General features: G+C 43.7%; 2 protein-coding genes across 3 annotated transcripts; one reads left to right on the top strand and one right to left on the bottom strand.

Moving 5' to 3' along the window:
* Nucleotides 1–3,929: 3,929 nt before the first annotated feature.
* On the top strand, nucleotides 3,930–9,349 carry LOC115167894 (zinc finger and BTB domain-containing protein 39). 2 transcript variants are annotated; one of them, XM_029722618.1, is made up of 3 exons: nucleotides 3,930–4,031; nucleotides 4,962–6,663; nucleotides 6,872–9,349. In XM_029722618.1, exons 2-3 carry the CDS (start codon nucleotides 4,999–5,001, stop codon nucleotides 7,835–7,837), a joined length of 2,631 nt encoding a protein of 876 aa, XP_029578478.1. In that variant the 5' UTR covers nucleotides 3,930–4,031; nucleotides 4,962–4,998; the 3' UTR covers nucleotides 7,838–9,349. The 2 variants fall into 2 exon arrangements, with proteins under 2 accessions (XP_029578478.1, XP_029578479.1); XM_029722619.1 differs by lacking the exon at nucleotides 3,930–4,031 and adding an exon at nucleotides 4,051–4,160.
* Nucleotides 9,350–11,199: 1,850 nt separating this feature from the next.
* LOC115167893 (G-protein coupled receptor 182) lies at nucleotides 11,200–15,221 on the bottom strand. The gene is made up of 2 exons (XM_029722617.1): nucleotides 15,014–15,221; nucleotides 11,200–13,180 (listed from the first exon to the last, which is right to left on the bottom strand). The coding sequence occupies exon 2, from the start codon at nucleotides 13,175–13,177 to the stop codon at nucleotides 12,092–12,094; it is 1,086 nt and encodes a 361-aa protein (XP_029578477.1). The 5' UTR covers nucleotides 13,178–13,180; nucleotides 15,014–15,221; the 3' UTR covers nucleotides 11,200–12,091.
* Between the last annotated feature and the right edge of the window lie 8,379 nt (nucleotides 15,222–23,600).

Raw genomic sequence — 23,600 nt, 5'->3', positions numbered from 1 at the left:
GCTAAAATTATTTATTGCTGGCCTTACTTCCTTTCATGGGCAATGATTAGTCATCTAGTTAACATTATCCTACTACTACACCTAGCTACACATTGATCTTCCATCCTTTCAGGCCAGATGCACAATGTTTGAATTTATGATTGGATCAGAATTTTCATTAAATCATTGGCCAGTATGGAGAATTAAGTCCAAATCCCTATCTCGGTCAATGGCTAATTTAGAAAATTGCCATTTTTAGCTAACTAGCTAGCCACCAGAGGACAACAATGCAACAATACAAAAAAAATCTGTCAATGATATTTGGCTTGATTGGTGTGAAGCCAAATCCAAACTAAATTTCGTAGAACTCCACCCAGAACTGTGGGAAGTAGTTTGGGGTTGGGGGTGCTACGATTTTTGTTTTTTTTGGGTGGGCCAGGACCATTCATAGTTGAGCACACTCAGTTTAGCTCAATGCTGATTGACTATTATTGTATAAATGTTATCAGGGGAGTCCAAATCCTCGCTGGCTTCCCTTGCATTCAATGCTGCAGGCGGCAAAAATATCATACCCTTTTTGACCAGACAGCATCAGATAGATGGGCTACACATACAGAGACAGAGGGGCGATGTTTCGCTCGCTCGGATGCTTTCTCCAGTGAGATACATTCAGCCTCTTGCGAATTCAAGGACAATTAAGAAACACAAAGAGACGAAAGATAAATAATTTAATGTTTTATTCTTTTTTTTCTTAGTAAAGTTTTTTGGGAAGCCTGGCTTCCATTGGAATCCATGAATACATGCCACTGCTGCTGAAAACCCTCCCACTTGCTGGCCAATAACATTTTTGTAAATTTATTTGCAGCCTGGTCTCATAGACTAGACGTAACATAGTAAACGTAAATGCAAGATACTGAAATTAGTATGATATGTTATGTTGGTATGGTTACATAAGAGAGATGGTTACTTAAGGCAAAAATGAAAGTACTTTTAAGTTACTTTGCAACTACTTAGGCTGTTAGCTAACCTTTCCCCTAACCTTAACCCTTTTAGCTAACCATTCCCCTGATTTTAACCTAACTCCTAAAGACTTAACCCTAACCTTAACCCCTAGCCTAGCTAACGTTAGCCACCTAGCTAGAATTTGTAACATATCCTACTTTTTGAATATTCGTAACATATTGTACGTTTGCAAATTCATAACATATTATACATTTTCAAATTCGTAACATATTATACGAATTGTAATTCATAACATATCATATGAAATGGGTGATTGACTTCCACAAATGAATACATACCATACGAAACGTAACATATCATACTAAATTGAGTGTCTTGGATTTATGTACAGAATAAAAGGAAATGCTTATAGATCAGGTTGATTTTCGGGTTAGGAAAATATGTATGAACGATAAAAAACAGGTTTGGATAGCCTTTACTCATGAAATAGGTTGATGAATTAAGAATACAGTGTCATGCCCTGATCTGTTTCACCTGTCCCTGTGATTGTCTCCACCCCCTCCAGGTGTCGCTTATTTTCCCCAGTGTATTTATCCCTGTGTTTCCTGTCTCTCTGTGCCAGTTCGTCTTGTATGTTTTCCAACAGTTTTCCCGTTCTCCTGCTTTTTGCTATTCTCCTTTTTCTAGTCCTCCTGGTTTTGACCCTTGCCTGTTTCTGGACTCTGTACCCGCCTGTCTGACCTTTCTGCTTGCCTTGACCACGAGCCTGTCTGCCACTCTGTACCTCCTGGACTCTGATCTGGTTTTGACCTTTTGCCTGTCCGCGACCATTCTCTTGCCTACTCCTTTTGGATTAATAAACACTGTAAGATTCGAACCATCTGCCTCCTGTGTCTGCATCTGGGTCTCGCCTTGTGTCATGATATACAGTGGTTTGATTAATCCTGAAAGCTGTTATATTGAAGTTCAAACAATAGGGGTTGAACAATAATCCTGTAAATCTACCCTAATTCTAACATCATGGAGCTGTATAACAATGGTCCAGTTGTCGTGAACCGTGCTCCAGGCTTCAGGTTTAACCTTTTACGTGCGGTTAAATTACTGCACAACGTTAGGCTAATATGACCCACTAATGCTAGTGACCCTCAGGAACAATTTACATGGATGTGGCAGATGAAAGAAAGGTCAACGGAATGGCTACAATTTGAAAGTGACAATTTGAAAGTGACAGTTATAAATGTATGTGGGTATTAGTGACGGGGGATCCCGATCGGGGCACATGTTAAACATGATACAAATTGCTAAATGAAATCGAGAAAACATTTTATAGCCCATACATCAAATTATGAAGGCACAAAATTACAATACTGAATAATGGCACAGCTATTTATAGCCTATTTCACTGTGGAAACGGGTCACCAATACATGCCATATTGATATGATTTTCAGTTTGCTTTCATATGGCTGGTTTAACATTTGTCTCCAGGGATCATAAGGAAAACAAATGCTATGTGTAATTTACAATCTCCTTCTCCAAACGGCTTACTCATTTACCTAGCTCTTATCAATAGCTCTTATCCATTTATAAATTACAGTGCATGGAGAATGTTATTTATATCGGGGGGGGAAAAAAATTGATGCTTTTCCCACTTGGAACCAGCAGGTTCTTGCGACCTTATCCATGCTTTTCTCTCGCATAAAGGTGGTGGAATTATGAGGGAATGAAATGAAGGTCAGAATACGTCTTATCTGTAGACACACCACCACACCTTCATTTCTTATAACTTCACCTAGAGCCAGAACCGTGGGAAGTCGTTTGGGGGTGGGGGTGCCTTTAATTTGGGTGTGTAAATGCACACATTCAAATCTACACACGTGGCCAAAGGTTTTGAGAATGAGACAAATATTAATTTTCACAGTCTGCTGTATTTCTTTCTGTATTTTTACTTAAGTACTTTACACCACAGGAATTAGAATAATCATTTAGTAATTTAATAGGATCTCTATGGGCACAAATACAAAGATGAGTCCTTTATCTATATCTATTGCCTGTTGTTAACAAGCATATCTGCCTTCTCATTGCCCTCATCTGTTTACACCGCTGCTACTCGCTGTTTATTATCTATGCATAGTCACTTTACTCCTACCTACATGTACACATTACCTTGACTAACCAATACCCCCGCACATTGACTCGGTACCGGTATCCGGTAAATATAGATGAAATAAAAATAAATAAAAAATCCCCTGTATGTAGCCTTGTTATTGTTATTTTATTGTGTTACTTTTTATTTTATTTTTGACTTTAGTTTATTACATAAATATTTTCTTAACTCTATTTCTTGAACGGCATTGTTGGTTAAGGGCTTGTAAGTAAGAATTTCACGGTAAGGTCTACACCTGCACATACAACAAATCAAATTAGATTTGATTTCTCCCAACTCATAGGAATCCTCACCCAGTTGACTACTTTAAAATGGTAGAAGCCCTCAATGCAATGTTCATGCAAAAACGGGTTATGGCCATTATTAGTTATTTTATTGTGTTACTTTTTATTTTATTTTATATGGCAACAGGCACAACTCCGATATAAAGTTTTTTTTTTTTACAGGTGCGTCTACTTATATCAGTGCATTGTTAACAAGCTAACCATTACGAAACATATATTCGATCAAATAAGCCTCACGTAGCAAATCAGCAATTCCATTTTTGTTGACCAAATTCATTGAGAATAACGGTCGTCACCAGTTACCACAACCACAAAGTCATTAACCCCGCCTATTTCTACAATTTATCTTCTAAAAATGTGATTTTAAACCTAACCCAAACTTTAACCCTAATCTCAACCACACTAATTAATTTATGCCTAAAGGCCAAAAAGATAACTTTTGTTTTCATTAATTTTTACGATATCATTTGACTTTGTGGCTGTGCTATTTAGTGGAAACAGTAAAACTTTTCGTTTTATTTTTCTCGCTTGGCCTCTTCCTGTTTGGGGGCCTTCTTTTATTTACGTCATTGTTGTGCGACTACTGGCATTAAGCTAGCGAAAACGTCAGCTAAATGGTCGAAAATACTGCCTTCTATTGGTAAATGATATATTATAAACATAACTTTATTTGCCATATGAGCGGCGTTATCCATCTTTGTAGAAAGGTGTTGATAGGTTTGCATTTCGTAGAAAACTGTGACGTGCAGCTTGCTGGGCTATAGCTAAGGTTAGCAAACTAGCATTCAGTGAAACTTAAAAGGTTAAACGTTTTCTTAGTTTTTACCAATTGGTGTTTCTGATGTATTCGATCTCTAATAATTGCCTGTTAGTTAAATAAGTATTAAATACTTGGTTTACGAGCACGTGCGCGACAAAGCTGCACTCCACCTTTGCAAATCCTCCAAATCAATCACTCATTGGCTCATATTATTGAACGTTGCACAAAGAAAGTGTTTATTATTAGTCCTGTTATTGTTGCAGAATGAGTTAGACAATGACCAGTGGTGGGAAAAGTATCCAATTGTCATACTTGAGTAAAAGTAAAGATACGTTAATAGAAAATGACAAGTGAAAGTCACCAAGTAAAATACTACTAGAGTGAAAGTCAAAGTATTTGGTTTTAAATATACTTAAGTATCAAAAGTAAATGTAATTACTAAAATATACTTAAGTATCAAAAGTATGAATAATTTAAAATTCCTTATATTAAGCAATACAGGTGGCACAATTTTCCAGTTTTCAAAATTAAATTAAGCATTTGTGTTTAGTGAGTCTGCCAGATCAGAGGCAGTAGGGATGACCAGGGTTGTTCTCTTGTGAATTTAACCATTTTATGTCCCGCTAAGCATTCAGAATGTAAGAAGTACTTTTGGGTGTCAGGGAAATGTATGAAGGAAAAGGTATTTTCTTTTGAAATGTATTGAAGTTAAAGTTAAAGTTGTCAAAATTGTAAAGTACATATACCCCCAAAAACTACTTTTCACCACTGACAATGATGCTGATGGTTTCCCCTTGTATCTTCTCATAGTTGGGCTCTAGGCTGTGAGTGACACTGCTTGGGAGGGATGAGGATACGGCTGCAGGGCTCAGGCCATGCCGCCGGCCTCCTCACCGAGCTCAATCACTGCCGTCTCTCCCGCCTCTTCTGTGATGTCATCCTCCAGGTGGGGAGCCGCTCCTTCACAGTGCACCGTGCGGTGCTCGCCTGCGCTGGGACACACTTCCGCAGCCTGTTCTCAGGTAGGGGGAAACCGATCGGAACCTTTGGAGCCGGAGCTACGACGACGTACTCTCTGGACTTTGTGTCCCCGGCCAACTTTGAGAAGGTGCTGACGTTCATCTACACCGGAGAGATCTTCACAGACCTGATAGATGTAGGGGTGCTGTATGAGCTGGCAGAGAGGCTGGGGGTGAGAGAGCTGGTGAGAGCCTGTCACACTACCTTCCCTGACCTGCCGCAGCTGGGATCAGGGTCTGCAGACTGTGTGGCGGATGGAGACCTGGACCCTGACATGGTTGCTGCTGCAGCTGGGTCATCAATGTGCTCGTCGTCTGCAGCATCTTGTTCCTCTCTGTCGTCATCTGCTGGTCCCTCGGCTGCTCCTACCCCGGCGGCAGCACCATCACCTCTCCCTCTCCCCCAGGGCAGCAGGGTGGCCAGGCTGGGCCGGGGTGGTGGACTCACAGCCACTCTGTCCCTGCCTCTCAAAGCAGAGGATGAGCAGTCTCACCTGGGCTATGGACAGATGGGCTATGGACAGATAGCCGAAGACAAACAGCTACAGCTGGCTGGAGATCAGCAGAGTTCAGTAGGTAGTCTCTCCACTGTAGCTGTTGGGGCCACCCCAGGTCTTCTCCTTCCCTTGCAGCTGAAGACTGAGGAGGGCATGGAGGTGGTGATGGGAGACAAGGTTGGTAGCAGTGAGGAGGAACAGATGGTAGCTAGTGGGAGTAGAGCTGGTTCTCCAACTCCATGTGTGTCTGACGCCTGCTCCTTCCCTGACGCGTCAGCCCAGCTGGGAAGGGTGGTCTGTGGGGTGGAGGCTCCCTGCGCCCCCTCCTCCTTTGGAGACCCCCTGGACAGTCTGCAATTGGGGGGGGTGGGTGGGCTTAGCTCTGGCCACACAGGGGTGACAGGGGTCATCTTCGAAGGGGAGGAGAATGAAGAAGATAATGAGGAAGAGAGAGAGCAGCTGCAGGGAGATGAAGGGACTGACGGAGGAGGGGACCAGTGGAGACCCCTGGCTGAAGATGTCATTGAGCTGAGCGATGACGAGAATTACATGGAGGAGGAAGAAGATGAGGAGGACGATGAAGATGAGGACTTTGTGTGTGTGGAGAATGGAGCAGTGGTTAGCAGAGAGGGAGAGAACCCTGGTCAGCTGTCGGGTATGGTGGCATGTAAAGCCTGTGGGATGGAACTGTTAACAGAGTCTGCTGCCCTGAGGGCCCACGCGGAGACCCACCTCACTGAGACAGGGACCTGCAGGGTGTGTGGGGCATCTTTCCCCGGGGATCGCGGGGCCAGCATCACCCACGCCCTGTCCCATGTGGTGTTCTCCTGTGACATGTGTCATCTCCAGTTCTGCAGCCAGGCCAAACTGGTACGCCACCGACGCCAGGCGGCTGCTCGGTACACCCTCCCCAGTCAGCTCCACAACGCCACTAAGGGGCACAACGGGGAGCCACAGTGTGCCGTCTGTGACAAAACCCTCACCAAGGATTTCCAGGTCAGTGTGGTTTGATTTGCTTCATTTTTCCTGGGTTATTTGGCATGCGTTTTGGCTAATGGCAATGGTGAAATATAGAGGCTGACATAGCTCAAACAAATTCACTGAACTCAAGAGTACACCTTGAGAAGTGGCTAAGACACCCGAAGATGTGTGTTATCCCTCCTTGTATTGTTGACATATAGTATTGTCTCTTTCCTGCAACCAGGTCATCAGGGATCACCTGCTGAGTCACGTGTCTATCCAGTCACTGAGTTGTAGTGTGTGCCTGTTACCCCAGCCCTCCCTGTGTGCCCTGCTGTGGCACGCCCTCACCCACCTCTCCCTGCCAGTCTACTCCTGCCCGCTCTGCGCCTGCGGCTTCCTGGATCGCCCTCTGCTGGACAGACACATGGCCCTGCATGCCGAGGAGGCAGAGACTGACAGAGAGGCCATGAGGGCTCATAAAGCAGCCCGGGCAGAGGGAGAGGAGGAGCTGCGTTGCTTCTTATGTCCACAGACCTTCCGCTCTGGCACAGCCTTCCAGTATCACCTGAGTTTTCACACCAACGAGACCCAGCCCCAGGGGCAGGGGCAGGGGCAGGGCCAGGGCAGTCAGGGGTGGACAGGGAAACGTAAGGCTGACCAGCTGGAGTACTCCTGCTCCTCCTCCTCCCCCCTGGAGGCTGGCAGCCTGGGGAAGCTTGGCAACATGGGCTTCGACCTGGGGATGGGCTCCTTCCGCCTCTCAGACAAGCTGCTTCAGGGGGCCGTGGCATCTGGCTTCTCCGCAGGCCTCCTGTCCAATGGGAACTCCTCTAGCATGGGTGGGTCGGCCATGGGCGCCGCCATCCCCCGGGGGAAATGGTACCGCTGTCGCTTCTGCGGCAAACGCTTCGCCCACTCTGGCGAGTTCACCTACCACCTGCGCATCCACACTGGGGAGAAGCCGTACCAGTGCAAGGTGTGCCTGAGGTTCTTCCGAGGCCGCTCCACCATGATCTGCCACCTGAAGACCCACGCCGGGGCGCTCATGTACCGCTGCACCGTCTGCGGCCTGTATTTCTCCACGCTCAAGCTGGTTTCCTCCCACATGGAGATCCACAAGGACCACCTGCCTCCAGACTTCAACATAGAGCAGACTTTCATGTACAATGACCACTCCAAAGAACCCCTCCCCGCCCTGGACACCTGATCAGCTACTCCTCTGGTGTCCTTCTGCCTTCATCTCTCTTTCACTTCCTTTTATTTCCCACGTCTTTTTTTGTCTGCGAGCTTGTCTGTCATGCTCCTCCTCTTCTCTCTCTCTTTCTCTCTCTCTTTTTCACTCTCTCTGGTTGTGGACCGTATCTATAGACTTGTAGAATGCATTTAACTTGTTTTATGTCTGTATTTGAGATGGTATTTTGGATGGAAGAGACCTGTTTTGTAGCAAAAGCATAAAGGACATCATCTTCTTTCTTGGAAGTAGTTTAGCCACTTGATGGCAGTGTATGCATTGTTGTCTATGGAAGGACTTATTACTGTTTACTATTTGCAAGCTGTCTTCAAGTCCATTGGCTTTTCCTAAATTGCAGTCAAACATTTTCCTAAGTGTACTATTACTCTGCGTTACAAAATGTGTTGTTTTTCTGTCAGTTAAGCACCATGTTCATGGATTCATTTGTATATGAAACACATGATGGACCACCTGTGTCTGTCTGAGTGAAACACCATATTTACTACTGTGCACCAAGCGTTAAAGGCCCAGTGCAGTCAAAAACGTAATTTCCCTGTGTTTTATACATATTTCCACATCATGTGGTTGGAATAATGCTGTGAAATTGGGACAATTATGTTTGTGAAAAGACGACCTGAAATTCCAGGTTGTTTTAGTGGGATGGAGTTTTTGCCTGCCTGGTGACATCACCAGACGGTCAATTACTTAATAGACCAATAAGAAAAAGTTCCAAACCTCTCAGCCAATTACTGCTACTTTTAAGTGTTCCCCTCAGACAGTCCTAGCAAAGTTATTGCTTGCGAAATTGTTCTTTGCTAAGAAGCTATTTTAGTTTATTTTTGACCATTTTAATTGAAAAGAATCACAGTAAGTTACTTCATTGTTACCCAGAAATGATTTGATATTGAGATAAAAACGGCTGCATTGGACCATTAAGTGTACCTGACCAGTCATACTGCACCTTGCATCCGATGAATGAGGCCTTACTGTACCAATTCACTTGGAAACCATTTAGGTATGTTTTCCTCCAAGCATTTTACTTCTTTAGTGATAGACTATTGATAATGCAAACATAATACTGTGGTTCATGTAGACTGTATGTATTAGTGATCAGATGATATGAACAAACAAACGGTGGTTTCCAACTCCACAGTGCCATTAAGTCACACATGCGGTTTTAAATTCACATGAAATCATGTGTGTTATGCCGTGTCTCAGCATTTCAAAAGCACTACATTATGCTCTGTAAACTTGCATACTTTGGATATGATATTTAAACTCAACTCGTGCTTGTGTTCTATTTGGTGTCTTACCTCATGATGAAACGTTTTATTCTATTAATGCTGTTTTTTTAATTGTAATTTGTATGTACTTTTTTTAGTGCGAACTATGAACGTTTTCCATTATCTATACTGAACAAAAATATAAATGCAACATGTAAAGTATTGGTCCCATGAAATAAAAGTTCCCAGAAATGTTCCATACTCACAAAAGCTTATTTCTCTCAGATTTTGTGCACACATTCGTTTACATCCTTGTTGGTGAACATTTCTCTTTTGCCAAGATCATCTGTCCAACTGACAGGTGTGGTTATCAAGAAGCTGCATGATCATTACACAGCTGCACCTTGTTGGGGACAATAAAAGGCCACTCTAAAATGTGCATTTTTGTCACACAACACAATGCCACAGATGTCTCAAGTTTTGAGGGATAGTGCAATTGGCATGCTGACTGCAGGAATGTCCAGTAGAGCTGTTGCCATATAATTTAATGTTCATTTCGCTACCATAAACTGCATCCAACATCGTTTTAGAGAATTTGGCAGTACGTCCAATCGGCCTCAGAACCGCAGACTATGTGTAACCACGCCAGCCCAGAATCTCCACATCTGTCTTCTTCCCCTGCGGGATCGTCTGAGACCAGCCACCCGGACAGCTGTTGGAACTGTGGGTTTGCACAACCGAAGAATTTCTGCACAAACTGTCAAACTGTCTCAGGTAAGCTCATCTGCGTGCTCGTCATCCTCACCAGGGTCTTGACCTGACTGCAGTTTGGCGTCATAACTGACTTCAGTGGACAAATGCTCACCTTTGAAGGCCATTCTGTTCACAGTGTGAACAGAGTGCCCCATGGTGGCGGTGGGGTTATGGTATGTGCAGGCATAAGCTACGGATAACGAACACAATTGCATTTTATCGATGGCATTTTGAATGCACAGAGATACCGTAATGAGATCCTGAGGCCCATTGTCGTGCCATTCATCCGCCGCCATCACCTCATGTTTCAGCATGATCATTTACATGTCACCCATTGAGCATGTTTGGGATGCTCTGGATAAATGTGTACAACAGCGTGTTCCAGTTCCCGCCAATATCCAGCAACTTCGCACAGCCATTGAAGAGGAGAGGGACAACATTCCACAGGCCACAATCAACAGCCTGATCAACTTTATGTGAAGAAGATGTGTCGCGCTGCATGAGGCAAATGGTGGTCATACCAGATACTGACTGGTTTTCTGATCCACGTGCCTACCTTTTTTTTTTAAGGTATCTGTGACCAACCAATGCATCTCTGTGTTCCCAGTCATGTGACATCTACAGATTAGGACCTAATTAATTTATTTCAGTTGACTGATTTCCTTATATGAACTGTAACTCAGTAAAATCTTTGACATTGTTGTATATTGCATTTATATTTGTGTTCAGTGTAGTTTCTTGTTCTGTAAAGAATAAAGTTAACAGAAAAATGTTTTGAGAATCCCATTATCTTGTAACTTTTAGACCTAGGCTTGATTTTTCTTCATTGCATTTAATATGTTATGATGTCCACTGCCACAGAATATTACATTTGTCATCACATTTTAATGATGCAAATGCAGTTGTGCACAATTGAAAGTGTTTATCTAGTTCCTGCTTCGGGGATAGGTGACCTTTGAAACTGGAACCCTGTTCTGCTCTAGGTAGGCTGCTTCCTCCCATTGTGCCATATGCGGAGTGAAACCTATGTCTTTCCTCCCTCACTGATCACCATGTCACCCAGAAATGATGTCAACATCATTAAACCAATGGAAATGTCCCACCGGACTTCCCAGTGAAAGCAAACATAGGCCAGTATTCAACTAAAAGAATGAGGATTTTGTGTATTTATTACCACACAATAAAAAGTTATTCCATTTGGGGGCAGTTTCCCAGACACAGATTTAAGCCCAGTCCTGGACTAAAGAGCAAGCTCAGTGGAGAATCTCCTTTGGGATAGCAGGATACCAACCCATATAGAAATACTATGAGATATTCATAGTGTTGTCCCTATTGAGAAGTCATCAAAAGGACACGCTGTTGACTTTTATAATACACAATCATTCTGTTTGAAATACTTTTATTGAATGTAACAGGTGACATCATTCAGCATCCAACACATTTCCAAATTCAGTAGCTTTAAAAATATATCGTTAAATACAATCAGAACATTTGTTAAATATGGATGTTACTGTGTGGAAATTAAGACATGTATATACGTTTGTGTAATCAAAATTGTTTAATATTTATCAGTTACATTTCAACATTTTTACAAGTTTTTTTATACTCAGTAGTTATAAGGATCAATCTTATCTGCGTTGCACAGAGGAAAATGTTTGTTTGCGAGGAAGCATTCCTCTTCACCCTGTGACGTAATGACTGCAATTCTGTCCTCCAGAAGTTCCTAGACATAAGTTCCTGTGGGAGTTTAAAGATGGAAAATAATCTGTAAATGTTTCCTTCCTTCCTCTGTTTACAACATTGATGGACTGAAAATCAGGATGGTGAGAAAAATGGGAGACAGATTATGAGAGGGACACAGTGTTTGTCAGCCTATAATTTACATGACTATTGCTTATTGACCAAGGCTGCATCCCTAATCTCCACACTTCTCCAAAAGTACGCACTTGCACACTCCCTGTCTTGGATTTAACAATGATGGAAACTCCCTCCAGGCAATGCTTACACTAATCAAATGCTTAAAAATCCATGACAGGGAGTGTGCAAGTGCAACCTTTGGAAGTAGGGTGGACAATCTGGTCATTAACAGCAGAGACTGTCAGGAGGCTTCTTGTCTTGTGCCCTGTCTTTTAGCCTGTGAAAGCAGCACACGCTTCAGTAACAGTTCTGAAGTGATTTTCTTTTCTTTCCTCCATTGTCCTTCAGTGATGATGGCTAGTTAAGTCTCAATGTGACACTGTGATGCTTCCTTTTTCTACGAGGCAGTAACGTCAGAATGGCTGGTACTCATGTTGCTAAGCTTGCGTTCCGTCTTCCCCGTGTCTGGTCCTCCTGCTTTGGGCGCAGTTTCTTGGGGATTCAACCCTCCTGGGTCCTCCCTGGGTGTATAGTGGACCACAGCGTTGATCAGGTTGTTGCGGAAGCTCTTGCTGAGAAAGTTGTAGAGGACTGGGTTGGCGATGCAATGGAACAGGGACAGGCACTGGACCACACTGAAGGAGAAGTAGAGCAGCTCCACTGTGTTGCAGCTGAACACGTGAGGGTCCAGATCATCCACCATTATCAGGAACATGACCATGTGGTATGGCAGCCAGCAGAGGACAAACACAAGGGAGTACACATGCACCAGCCACACATCCCGTCTTCCCTGCACGTCTGGAGCGGAGCGCACCGCCCGGGCGATCAGCACGTTACAGGTGACGATGACGGAGACTGGGACCAGGAACTGGAAGATGAGGCAGAGGAAGGATATGGAGACGAACCACTCAATGTAGTCTGGCAGCATGTAGCAGCCGGGCTCGTTCCACTCCAGCAGGTCCATGTGGAAGTTCTCCAGCAGAGCCAGGAACAGGGAGAAGAGCCAGAGACCACCACAGAGTAGCCAGCGGCGAGGCCTGGCCACGGGGAAGCAGGCGGGAGACGAGGGCCTGGACAGGGACAGGTAGCGCTCCAGGGTCATGAAGGCCAGGAAGAAGGAGCTGCTGTAGAAGTTGACTGTGTAGATGAGGTGGGTGACTTTACACAGGAAGCGGCCCCACAGCCACACCTTGTCCATGGTGACCTCCAGCATGAAGAAGGGCATCATTAGAACCACCATCAGGTCCGACAGGCTCACGTTGATGACACAGAACAAGACGCCGTTGGCCGAGTGGCGCCGGCGCCAGTTGACCCACACCACGAGGGTGTTCTCAGCCAGCCCCACCATGAACAGCAGCAGATAGAGTAGGAACAGGGCGATCCGCCGATAGTCCTTATCCAGGTTGATGGTGCATTCGTATACAAACCAGGGCGTGCCATTGAAGAAATTAAATGAGGAGTTGTGGAAGTCATGTTCGTTCATGGTCTGTTGAAAGCAGAGGAAATTGTTAGCTGTGTTAGGAGTTTAGTATTGGGCTAATCAGTTTATAATCAGATGTTACATAATGTAAGCAGTGGAGGACGTGGATTGTTCAAACATGGATTTCTGGCTTGTTTATGAGTTTGCTAATGTAGCGTACAAAGATGAAATGTGAGGAGCATTTCTCTCCATAGAATTGTCATGAATCATTTTTAAATCTACAGCGCCTTCAGAAAGTATTCATACCCCTTGACTTATTAGACATTTTGTCGTCTTACAGCCTTAATTATCACCCATGTACACACAATCTCCCATCATGACAAAGTGAAAACATGTTTTTAGAAATGTTTGCAAATTCTTTGAAAATTAAATACAGAAATATCTCATTTACATAAGTGTTTGCACAGCTGTGTCAATACTTTGTAGAATGACCTTTGGCAGTGATTACAGCTGTGAGTCTTTCGGGGTACGTCTCTAAGAGCTCATCACTCCTGGGTTGTACAACATCTGCCCATTATTCTTTTCAAAATTCTTCAAGCTCTGTCAAATTGGCTGTTGATCATTGCTAGACAACCATTTTCCGGTCTTGCCGTAGATTTTCAAGTAGATTCAAGTCAAATCAAATCAAATGTTATTGGTCGCACACAGATATTTAGCAGATGTTTTCGCGGGTGTAGCGAAATACTAAAACTTTAAACTCGGCCACTCAGGAACATTCACTGTCTTCTTGGTAAGAAACTCCAGTGTAGATTTGTCCTTGTGTTTTAGGTTATTGTCCTGCTGAAAGGTGAATTAATTTCCCAGTGTCTGGTGGAAAGCAGACTGAACCAGGTTTTTTCCTCTAGGATTTTGCCAGCGCTTAGTCCATTTTGTTTATTCTTTATCCCAGTCCTTAACGATCACCACTATGCTTGAAAATATGGAGAGTGGTCCTCAGTAATATGTTGTATTGGATTTGCCCAAAACACAACACTTTGTATTCAGGACAAAAAGTTAATTGCTTTGCCACATTTTTTGCAGTATTACTTTAGTGCCTTGTTAAAAACAGGATACATGTTTTGGAATATTTGAATTCTGTACAAGCTTCCTTTTCACTCTACAGTATCAATCAGGTTAGTATTGTTGAGTAACTACAACGTTGTTGATCCATCCTCAGTTTTCTCCTATCACAGCTATGAAACTCTGCAACTGTTTTAAAGTCACCATTGGCCTCATGATGAAATCCCTGAGTGGTTTCCTTCCTCTCTGGAAACTGAGTTAGGAAGGTCGCCTATGTCTTTGTAGTGACTGGGTGTATTGATACACCATCCAAAGTGTAATTAATAACTTCACCATGCTCAAATGGATATTCAATGTCTGCTTTTTAATTGTTTTATTTTATCTACCAATAGGCGCCCTTCTTGGAAAGGCATTGGAAAACCTCCATGGTCTTTATGGTTAAATTCCACTTTGGCATTATGGAATACTGTGTGTCTCAAATCTAAATATAATCCAACTAAATTTGGATAAAGGAAAGAGGTAAGAATACTTTTTGAAGGCACTGTACCTGAGAAAATATCAGACACTATGGTATGCATATACTAGCTAATTTAATAAGCACATTTTGATGTTTCTAATCTTCTGTTTTCCTCTTTAGTAATCATAATAATATAGCAACAAAATGCATGAATAAATTACTTTCTGTATAGTGTAATGAGAGAATGAAATAATAAGTATGAATATTCACAAATGAAAATGTTTATATATCACTCACAGGCTATCAAGTCTAAACTCAAATCCTTGCAAATTCTACTAGAGGAGGTGAAGAACAGGAGGAAGCAATACAGTTGTCATACATACAGTATCTTGATGTGCTGCGAAGCGGAGTGCCTGGCAATAGATGATGGGTGGTGAGGGAAGGTCCCTCAGCGCAGGTGGTTTTCCTGGTCTGCCTGCTTGGGAAGCTAGCTGTGGCTTGGAGGAGCAAGAAGACCGTACTGGCTCTGGGGTCAGTAGAGAATCTGTGCTTAGTTTAGGCAGACTAGATGAAGCCTTTTCCTCCCCTCATTCATCCCCCGTCCTGTCCCCTCAGAGCCAGAGTTGACAGGACATCCTAAGAAATGGGGTGGGGCTTGGTGGTGCAGAGCAGGAAAGCCTTGATGGCTGTGGGGCTGCCAGGGGCCAAATACTGGCCTATGTCCCAAACGGCACCCTTTTCCCCCATTTAGTGCAACATATTTTTTGGCCTGGCCAAACCTAGTGCACTAGATAGGGAGTAGGGTGCCACTGGGGTCAGTGTGACCGTGGCCCAGCGCTCCTACCTGCCAGGCTACCTGCCGCCCCCCACGTAACATTAGCACATAACGTTCTGAGAACCATATGTTTCTTAGAGCTTGGTGAGAATGTGGTTGTCCTATTGCTGAGGGTTTCCCAAAGTCGGTCCTGGTCCCCCCGTTGCACGTTTTGTTTTTTTCCCTAGCACTAGACAGCTGATTCTAATAACTCATCAAGCTTTGATTATTGGAATCAGCTGTGAAGTACTAGAGCAAAAACCAAAACATGCACCCAGGGTGGGCCCCAGTACCGACTTTGGGAAACCATGATTTTTGCATACAACCTTGGTGCAGGATGCCCAGCGAGCACATATGTTTCTTAGGTGGGAATTTCAGTACTTCAGCATAACGCTTCCTACAGGTTTCCTCATGGTTCGATTTACAGTCATGTTCTCAGAACATTTAGAAAACATTCCATTCCCAAGTGGCGCAGCGGTCTAAGGCACTGCATCACAGTGCTTGAGCCGTCACTACAGCCCCGTGTTCTATCCCAGGCTGTGTCATAGACGGCTGTGACCGGCAGACCCATAAGGAGGCACACAACTGGCCCAGAGTCGTCAGGGGAGGGTTTGGCCGGACGGGATTTCCTTGTCCCATCACGCTCTATCAACCCCTTGTGGCGGGCCGGGAGCCTGCAAGCTGACTTCGGTAGCCAGTTGCACAGTGTTTCCTCCGACACATTGGTCCGGCTGGATTCTGGGTTAAGCGAGCAGTGTGTCAAGAAGCAGTGCAGCTTGGCAGGGTTGTGTTTCGGAGGACGCATGGCTCTCGACCTTTGCCTCTCCCGAGTCCGTACGGAAGTTGCAGCGATGAGACAAGACTGTAACTACCAATTATATCACGAAGAACAGTCACCCAAGTCATAGACTGTTCTCTCTGCTACTGCACGGCAGCGGTACCGGAGCGCCAAGTCTAGGTCCAAAAGGCTCCTTAACAGCTTCTACCCCCAAGCCATAAGACTGCTGAACAATTAATCAAATGCCCCCCGCCACCCCTTTGTTTTTACACTGCCGCTAATCGCTGTTTATAATCTATGCATAGTCACGTTACCCCTACTTACATGTACAAATTACCTTGACTAACCTGTACTACGGTTGACTCGGTACCGGTACCCCCTGTATATAGCCTCGTTATTGTTCATTTATTGTGTTACTTTTTATTTTTTACTTTAGTTTATTTTGTAAATATTTTCTTAACTCTATTTCTTGAACTGCATTGTTGGTTAAGGGCTTGTAAGTAAGAATTTCACGGTAAGGTCTACACCAGTTGTATTAGGCGCATGTGACAAATACAATTTGATTTAAAATTGGGGAGAAAAAGGGGTAAAAGTAGAATTTCTTCCATAGTCCTCCTCCTTGTTAAGTGTGTTCAGTAATTCACTAATTGGCCACACCTATTTGGCCAACACACCTGAACACACTTAACAAGATAGAGGATAGGGAGAGCTTTGCTGAGAATGGAATGTATACAATCACGGATTACAAAGGGAAAACCAGCCACGTCGCGGACACTGACGTCTTGCTCCCAGACAAGCTAAACACCTTCTTTGCCTGCTTTGAAGATCGACGTGGCCTGCTCCCAAGGACGGTGGGCTCTCGTTCTCCGTGGCTGACTTGAGTAAGACATTTAAGCGTGTTGACCCTCGCAAGGCTGTCGGCCCAGACGGCATCCCTAGCCGTGTCCTCAGAGCATGCGCAGACCAGCTGGCTGGAGTGTTTACGGACATATTCAATCTCTCCCTATCCCAGTCTACTGTCCCCACTTGCTTCAAGATGTCCCTTGTTCCTGTACCGAAGAAAGCAAAGGTAACTGAACTAAATGACTATCACCCCGTAACATTCCCTTCTGTCATCATGAAATGCTTTGAGAGGCTAGTTAAGGATCATATCTCCTCTACCTTACCTAACACCTTACTTCAATTTGCTTACTCCCCCAATAGATCCACAGACGATGCAATTGCCATTGCACTGCACACTGCCTTATCCCACCTGGACAAGAGGAATACCTTTGTAAGTATGCTGTTCATTGACTACAGCTCAGCCTTCAACACCAAAGTACCCTCCAAGCTCACCATCAAGCTCGGGGCCCTGGGTCTGAACCCCGCCCTGTGCAACTAGGTTCTTGACTTCCTGACGGGCCGTCCCCAGGTGGTGAAGGTAGGAAACAACACCTCCACTGAGCACACACCCCACAAGGGTGTGTGCTCAGCCCCCTCCTGTACTCCCTGTTCACCCATGACCACACACGCCTCCAAATCAATCATCAAGTTTGCAGATGACACAACCATCGTAGGCCTGATTACCAACACTGACAAGACAACCTACAGGGAGGAGGTGAGGGCCCTGGCGGAGTGGTGTCAGGAAGAAGAAAAAAAACAGCTTCTATCTCAAGGCCATCAGACTGTTAAATAGCCATCACTAGCCAGCTACCACCCAGTTACTCAACCCTGCACCTTAGAGGCTGCTACTCTATATACATGGACATGGAACACTGGTCACTTTAATAATGTTTACATACTGCTTTACTCATTTCATTTGTATAAACTGTATTCTATTTTAGTTAATACCACTCAGACATTGATCGTATTAATATTTATATATTTATTAATTCCATTATTTTACTTTTAGATGTGTGTATTGTTAGATATTACTGCACTGTTGGAGCTAGAAACACAAGCATTTCGCTACACCCGCAATAACATCTGCTAAATATGTGTATGTGACCAATAAAATCGGGTTTGATTTGATCAGAATTAACGTATCAACGTATATGATCACTATGTTTGATAAACAGTTTCAAGATGACATGGCATCATACCCTGGGTTGTTCTGAACAGAATGAGCCCGTTTGTCAACAATGAAGAAAATTTGCTGGGCTCCAAACACATTAAGGCACTTACATTACACATAAAACAAAAGATTAAACAGTACATCATATAACATTATTACACCACTACATATCTACAATACAAAATGTATAATAGCACCATACAACAATATTACAATGTACGTGTGTGTAGAGTGAGTGTGCTAGCGCTTGTGTGCTTATGAATGTGTCTGAACCTTTTGTGTTACTTCACAGTCCCCGCTGTTCCATAAGGTGTATTTTTACCCGATTCTACTGCTTGCATCAGTTATCTGATACGGAATAGAGTTCCATGTAGCAATGGCTCTATGTAGTACTGTGCGCCTCCCATACTCTGTTCTGGACTTGGTGATTGTGAAGAGACCTCTGGTGGCATTGTGGGGTATGCATGGGTGTCCGAGCTGTGTGCTAGTAGTTTAAACAGACAGCTCAGTACATTCAGCATGCCAACACTTCTTACAAAACAAAGTTGTGATGAAGTCAATCTCTATTCCACTTTGAGCCATGAGAGATTGACATGCATATCATTAATGTTAGCTACCTGTGTACTTTCAAGGGTCAGCCGTGCTGCCCTGTTCTGAGCCAACTGTAAATTTCCTAAGTCCCTCTTTGTGGCAACTGACCACACTAGTGAACAGTAGTCCAGGTGCGACAAAACTAGGGCCTGTAGGACCTGCCTTGTTGATAGAGCTGTTAAGAAGGTAGAGCAGCGCTTTATTATGGACAGACTTCTCCCCGTCTTAGCTTCTGTTGTATCAATATGTTTTGACCATGACAGTTTACAATCCAGGGTTACTCCAAGCAGTTTAATCGCCTCAACTTGCTCAAATTCCACATTCATTACAAGATTTAGTTGAGGTTTAGTGCATGATTTGTCTCAAATACAATACTTTTAGCTTTTGAAATATTTTGGAATAACTTATTCCCTGCCACTCATTCTGAAACTACCTGCAGCTCTTTAAGTGTTGCAGTGATTTCACTCGCTGTAGTAGCTGATGTGTATAGTGTTGAGTCATCCGCATACATAGACACTCTGGCTTTACTCAAAGCAAGTGGCATGTCGTTAGTAAAGATTGAAAAAAGTAAGGGGCATAAACAGCTGCTCTGTTGTTGGAAAAGCTTACATTAAAGAATCCCCTCTGTTCTGTTAGACAGGTGACTCTTTCTCCACAATTTAGCAGGGGGTGTAAAGCCATAACACATACATTTTTCCAGCAGCAGACTGATCAATAATGTCAAAAGCTGCACTGAAGTCTAGCAAAACAGCCCTCACAATATTTTTATCATGAATTTCTCTCAGCCAATCATCAGTCATTCGTGTTAGTGCTGTGCTTGTTGAATGTCCTTCCCTATAAGCATGCTGAAAGTCTGTTGTTAGTTTGTTTACTCTGAAATAGCATTGTATCTGGTCAAACACATTTTTTCCCCTAAAGTTTACCAAGGGTTGGTAACAGGCTGATTGGTCGGCTATTTGAGCCAGTAAAGGGGGTTTTACTATTCTTGGGTAGCGAAATGACTTTCTTTCAAGTAGGCTTAAATTGAAATTATGGCAAATAGGAAAGGCAATATTGTCCGCTATTATCCTGAGTATTTTTCCATCCAGATTGTCAGACCTCGGTGGCTGTTCTTACACGATCCCACAGGTGAAGAAGCCGGATGTGAAGGTCTTGCACTCGCAGGGTTTACACATGGTCTGCGGTTGTGAGGCCGGTTGGACGTACTTCCAAATTCTCTAAAACGACGTTGGAGACTGCTTATGGTAGAAGGGTAACAGCTGTGGTGGACATGCCTGCAGTCAGCATTCCAATTGCACGCTCCCTCAAAACTTAAGACTGTCAAGGCTCAGGAGAAGACCCAGATGCAGACAGTTTCAAAGTAATACAAGTTTATTACAAAAACAGGGGGGGCAGGCAAACGACAGGTCAAGGGCAGAGTCCGAAAGGTACAGAACAGCAGGCAGGGTCAGGGCGGGCAGAGGTCAGTAATCCAGGGTGGTATGGCAAGGTACAGAACAACAGGCAGGCAGAATGGTCAAAACCGGAAAAGCTAGAAAACAGGAACTAGAGACAGACAGGCGCACGGGAAAAACCACTGGAAGGCTTGATGAAACAAAACGAACTGGCAACAGACAAACAGAGAACACAGGTATAAGTACACTGGGGATAATGAGGAAGATGGGTGACACCAGGAGGGGGGGGTGGAGACAAGTACAAAGACAGGTGAAACAGATCAGGGTGTGACAGAGACATCTGTGGCATTGTGTTGTGTGACAATACTGCACATTTTAGAGTGGCATTTTATTGTCCCCAGCACATCTGTGTAATGATCATGCTGTTTAATCAGCTTTTTGATATACCACACTTGTCAGGTGGATGGATTATTTTGGCAAAGGAGAAATGCTCACTAACAGGGATGTAAGCACATTTGTGCACACAATCTGAGAGAAATAAGCTTTTTGTGCACATGGAACATTTCTGGGACCTTTAATTTCCGCTCATAAAACATGGGACCAACACTTTACATGTTGCATTTATATTTTTGTTCAGTGTACACTACCGGTCAAATGTTTTAGAACACCTACTCATTCAAAAGTTTTTCTTTATTTTTTTATTATTTTCTACATTGTAGAATAAGACATCAAAACTATGAAATGACACATATGTAATCATGTAGTAACCAAAAAAGTGTTAAATCAAAATAGATTTGAGATTCTTCAAATAGCCACCCTTTGCCATGATGACAGCTTTGCACACGCTTGCATTCTCTCAACCAGCTTCATGAGGTAGTCACCTGGAATGCATTTCATTAACAGGTGTGCCTTGTTAAAAGTTAATTTGTGGAATTTCTTTCCTTCTTAATGTTTTGAGCCAATCAGTTGTGTTGTGACAAGGTAGCCCTATTTGGTAAAAGACCAAGTCGATATTATGGCAAGAAAAGCTCAAATAATACTTTAAGACATGAAGGTCACAGTATGGAACATTTCAAGAACTTTGAAAGTTTCTTCAAGTGCAGTCGCAAAAACCATCAAGCGCTATGATGAAACTGGCTCTCATGAGGACCGCCACAAGAATGGAAGACCCAGAGTTACCTTTGCTGCAGAGGATAAGTTCATTAGAGTTACTAGCCTCAGAAATTGCTTCAGAGTTCAAGTAACAGACAAATCTCAACATCAACTGTTCAGAGGAGACTGTGTGAATCAGGCCTTCATGGTTGAATTTCTGCAAAGAAAACACTACTAAAAGACACCAATAAGAAGAATAGACTTGCTTGGGGCAAGAAACACGAGCAATGGACATTAGACCGGTGGAAATGTATCCTTTGGTCTGGAGTCTAAATTGGAGATTTTTGGTTCCAACCGCCGTGTCTTTGTGAGATGCGGTGTGGGTGAACGGATAATCTCCGCATGTATATTTCCCACCGTAAAGCACGGAGGAGGTGTTATGGTGTGGGGGTGCTTTGCTGGTGACATTGTCTGTGATGTATTTAGAAATCAAGGCGCACTTAACCAGCATGGCTACTACAGCATTCTGCAGCGATACGCCATCCCATCTGGTTTGGTTTAGTGGGACTATCATTTGTTGTTCAACAAATTGAAGCTGGTTGAGAAAATGCCAAGAGTGTGCAAAGCTGTCATCAAGTGAACTTGATTTTCTTTTTTTACCTGCCTCACGTCACTTCCTGTTGAACGTGGAACAAGGAAGAGCTTGGTTTTGTTTCTTTGGAAAGTTTGTTGTTTTAAATTGTATTGTAAAGTTCTTGGTAGCTAGCATTCTTAGTTTGGATCCCGTGACGCAGTTGGCATCAGTTGCTGGGACTGCATGTCTCTTTCCAGTGATCCTACCAACCAAGGACGAGTCTGAGGAGCTATTTGGCGTCGCAGCTAGCCTAGCTGCTAGCTAGCTGCATATCAAGCTAGCAAGGTTTCTTGAACGAAGCCCGTGATGTGGTTAGCTATTGTGGCTGGGATTGCGGATTGTCCCGGGTTTGAGGATGTCTAGATCCCTGCTGTTTGTTGTTTTCATTCTTCCCCTTGACTTGCCCTGTCTGGAACTGTGAGGAGTAACAGCGTAACCTACGTTGCTAGCTACCATGACAAAGACCAAACCGGCAGGAGTACCGTTGAGGACAGTGGTGTCTCTCTATCACACGTGAAGGATCTTTAAAATAAACAAAAAGAGACCTACAAGCAGTTGTTAAAACAACAAGAAAATAGCTTCAAGTGTTTTGTCCAAATACTCGTGGATTCTTCTAATAAAAGAATGGACGACCTGACCAGAGAGGTCCAGGAACTGAAGAACAGTTTGCAGTTCTCCCAGCGTCAGCTCGATGAGTTGAAACAGGATAATGGCAAGATGACAGCAATCTGTAAGTCATTGAGAGAGGACATCAGTTGTGTGTGTGAATCCATGATGATCTCGTGGGACAATCAAGACAGAATCTCCACATGAGACCTGGACAGAGTCAGAGGACAAAGTGAGGGAAAAGATCTCTGAGAAACGGAAGATGGACCACGGGAAGATTGAGGTGAAGCGCACCCACTGGACTGGAAAACCCACCACCCGCCCAGGTGATAGGCCCAGGCCAATAGTGGTCAAGTTCCTGAGGTTCAAGGACAAGGTAGCTGTTCTGGAAAGAGCCAAGAACTTGAGGAACTTAGTCCTCTTTGGGGATGATATATCCTGAAGCTGTGCGCCAGAAGAGGAAAGAACTGATCCCAGTCAAGCTGCCAGAGCACGTTGGGACATTGCTTACATCTGCTATGACAGGCTCATTGTCCACCCTCCCTCCCAGGAGCCTGGAAGGGATGAGAGAGCCAAGCATATGGGTTTGTAGCTTCAACCCCGCAACACACACACACACACACATAGACCAATTGATTAATGGACTGCTGAATGTATATTTTTTTTCTCTTGAATTGTTTGCTCTTTTTTTATTATCTCTCTGATAAGCTACCCAGGAAAGGCTGAAAATAGCCCATATTAATATATGTAGCCTTAGAAATAAGGTTAATGAAATCAGTAACTTGCTAACATCAGATAACATTCATATATTGCCATTTCTGAGACTCACTTAGATAATGAATTTGATGATACAGCAGTAGCAATACAACGATATAACATCTATAGAAGAAACAAAAATGCTTATGGGGGAGGTGTTGCTGTATATATTCAGAGCCATATCCCTGTAATGCTTAGAGAAGATCTTATGTCAAGTGATATTGAAGTGTTGTGGTTGCAGGTTCACTTGGC

This window comes from Salmo trutta, chromosome 30, assembly GCF_901001165.1.
Source record: "Salmo trutta chromosome 30, fSalTru1.1, whole genome shotgun sequence".
NCBI classification, from domain to species: Eukaryota; Metazoa; Chordata; class Actinopteri; order Salmoniformes; family Salmonidae; genus Salmo; species Salmo trutta.
Note: the sequence above shows the minus strand (reverse complement) of the source record. Positions and strands in the feature narration are given on the sequence as shown.

What these genes read in the sequence shown, in the direction of transcription:
- LOC115167893 (XM_029722617.1), bottom strand. Translation starts at nt 13,177, where the DNA reads ATGAACGAACATGACTTCCACAACTCCTCATTTAATTTCTTCAATGGC.
- LOC115167894 (XM_029722618.1), top strand. Translation starts at nt 4,999, where the DNA reads ATGAGGATACGGCTGCAGGGCTCAGGCCATGCCGCCGGCCTCCTCACC. An exon ending in CCCTCACCAAGGATTTCCAG is followed by an intron (nt 6,664 to 6,871) that starts GTCAGTGTGGTT and finishes TCCTGCAACCAG; the next exon opens with GTCATCAGGGATCACCTGCT.